The sequence below is a fragment of the Protobothrops mucrosquamatus genome, unplaced genomic scaffold (genome assembly GCF_001527695.2).
Source record: "Protobothrops mucrosquamatus isolate PMUCROS unplaced genomic scaffold, P.Mucros_1.0 scaffold_295, whole genome shotgun sequence".
Taxonomy (NCBI): domain Eukaryota; kingdom Metazoa; phylum Chordata; class Lepidosauria; order Squamata; family Viperidae; genus Protobothrops; species Protobothrops mucrosquamatus.
The window spans coordinates 24,353-26,936 of NW_015386371.1; the positions used below are offsets into that span (position 1 = coordinate 24,353).

Consider the following 2,584-nt stretch of genomic DNA (forward strand, 5'->3'; position numbering starts at 1 on the left):
AAAGAAAGAAAGAAAGAAAGAAAGAAAGAAAGAAAGAAAGAAAGAAAGAAAGAAAGAAAGAAAGAAAGAAAGAAGAGGGGAAGATGCTGGACGAATCAGCAATACCATGCACCAGGGATGGCCAACGTCTCAAGCCAGTTTGCTCCAAGTCCAAGTCATTCACCGTACGAGGTCGAATCAACCCAGGATGCAGCGCAACATGTTACAAGAGGGACGCAAAGAAATTCAGAGAATAGGTTCAGAGAAGAGCCTTAAAGGAATTCTGGGAGTTGAAGTCCACGAAAGATGCCAAGGTTGAGAAATGTTACTTTGGAAGAAGATTTGGTCCCTCTTCTGCCCCATGTTGGTTACTTTTAAAACACAAACAATCCTCTTACCATGGTCCTGACACGTGGTCGTTGCAAGAGGCTTCCTCAGAGCTCGAGTTGTTCCTTGTGTACACGGTAAACAAATTGGCCTGGAGGGGAGAATATAGAACATTGAATAATAGAGTTGGAAGGGACCTAGGGGCTTTTCAACCATTTTCACCCATTGTACCACTTTTAGGATAGGGCAACATCTGAGTACCGCCAGTCGCCTAGCAAAGTGTCAAAAACCTGATGACCCCTCCCCCCAAAAAAGGGAAAAAAGTGATAAAGTACAGGTAGTCCTCAACTTACAACAGTTCGCTTAGTGACTGTTCGAAGTCACAATGGCACTGAAAAAAGTGCCCCCCAAGCCACAGCTGAGCAAGACACCTGCCTGCCCGCCCGGCGGCACTCTTCCTCCTGTCCGAGGTTTTCATTGTTGTGAGCATTTCTGTTGAGGATTGGCAGCGGGGGTGGGGTGGGGTATGTGTGGTTTTTATTCCCCCCCCATCTGCTGGGTGGTTGCAGCAGGATTTGGTCACTTCACATGACCCTGGGACACTGTGACCGTCATAAATATGAATCAGTTGCCAAGCATCTGAATGTAAATCACAAGACCCTGGAGATGCTGCAACATTCCAGCTGATCGGTGCTTCTTCTGGGCTCAGCAGATGCGCCAGGATCAGCGCCGAGCTCCAGCTGGAGCCTGGCGCTGATCCTGGCGCTTCCGCTGAGCCCTGACAGCCCTGCAGCTCCAGCCGTCTCTCGCTCAGGCTTGTGCGGTGCTGCCACCGGTTCAGCTCATTCCCCTCCCCCACTACCACTTTTCTAGGATGGTCGCATACCACCTGCCAGGTGCCAATGTACCACAGGTGGTACCCGTACTACTGGTTGAAAAGCCCTGTTCTAGTCCAACCCCTTGTTTGAGCAGAAGATCCTATTTCAGGGGTCTCCAACCCCCAGTCCGTGGACCAGCACCGGTCCGCAGCAGGCCAGCAACTGGGCCATGCAAACATGCGAAGCCCCATCCGCAGGATGCAGGCAGCACGCAAAACCACACCTCCTCCGGTCCATGGAAAAACCTTTCTCCGTGGAACTGTTCCCCGGTGCCCAAAAAGTTGGGGGTTGCTGCCTGATATCATTCCAGAAAGATGGCTGTCTGGTCTTTTTTTTTAAAGCCTTCAGTGATGGAGCACCCACCACTTCTGAAGGCAATCAAGAAGTGCAAGAGAACATCAGCTGGGCCTCATTATGACTCTGGAGTTTCTGCCCAGATCTTTTTTTAATGGGATTATTCTTCCCTTAGGCGCTATAAGTCTTTTATGTATAACTTCTTCCAAAGTAAAATAAATCAGGAAGCCCCGTGCCTTGCTGAGGGATTCTGGGAGTCAAAGTCAACACATCTTAAAGTTCCCAAGTTGGGGAAAAAAAAACATTGATTTAAGACATATCACCCCACCAATTTGCCTTTTCAGTATGAAACAACCAGCTCCTCTTTGATAATAGAAGACTGAGATTAAAAACACCACACATTTTGTAGAACTAAATCAAAAACCAATGTCTTGATTCTAATATCCCTTTGAGACAAAACTGAAAGTGCTCCGCCATCTCTCTCTCTCTTCCTGCGAGATCTCACCTTGCATTGAAACTGAATTCAACTTTTTCCTTTAGTTTTATCAGGGCGATGTCATAATCATAGAATTCAGGGATCCCGCGATGTTTCAGCTTTCCAATCTGGTAATCTTTGTGGACTTGAATTTTCTCCACAGAATACTGTTGCCTGGCTAGGAAATAGCAAAGCAAAACATAGACTTAATAATACTAATAATACTAATAATATTAATAATACTAATACTAATACTAAGACGTAAGGTTTTTCATTATTTAAGACATTTTAATAATGACATTACATGTCTACAAGAGACTCATATTGTGGCTAAAGATCAAAAATTATTATTGAACTCTAAGCTTGGAGAGTTGTTTGTTGCATCTGCCTTAAAAAAGAGAGCTGGTGTTGCAGTATATATTAAAAGACACCTTTCACCTATTTTAAAAGAAGTCGATAAAGAAGGAAGATTTTTATTTGTGGAAATAAATTTAAATGGAAGAAAGTGTTTAATAATAGGGGTTTATGCCCCTAATCAACTTTCAGCCCAGAAACAATTTTATAGACAATTGCATCAGAAAATTGTGGCTATGGATTATAATTCTTTGATTGTTATGGGAGATTGGAATGG

The 2,584-nt window shown here is 44.3% G+C and overlaps 1 protein-coding gene across 1 annotated transcript in view; it reads right to left on the reverse strand.

The window, feature by feature from the left end:
• Positions 1–2,584, reverse strand: part of LOC107302884 (complement factor B-like) — a 51,995-nt gene that overhangs the window by 4,130 nt on the left and 45,281 nt on the right. Inside the window, exons 13-14 of the mRNA XM_029287320.1 lie at positions 1,984–2,131; positions 352–457 (exon numbers count right to left, since the gene is read on the reverse strand). Of these exons, the coding sequence (XP_029143153.1) occupies positions 352–457; positions 1,984–2,131 (254 nt within the window). The remainder of the gene's footprint in view (positions 1–351; positions 458–1,983; positions 2,132–2,584) is intronic.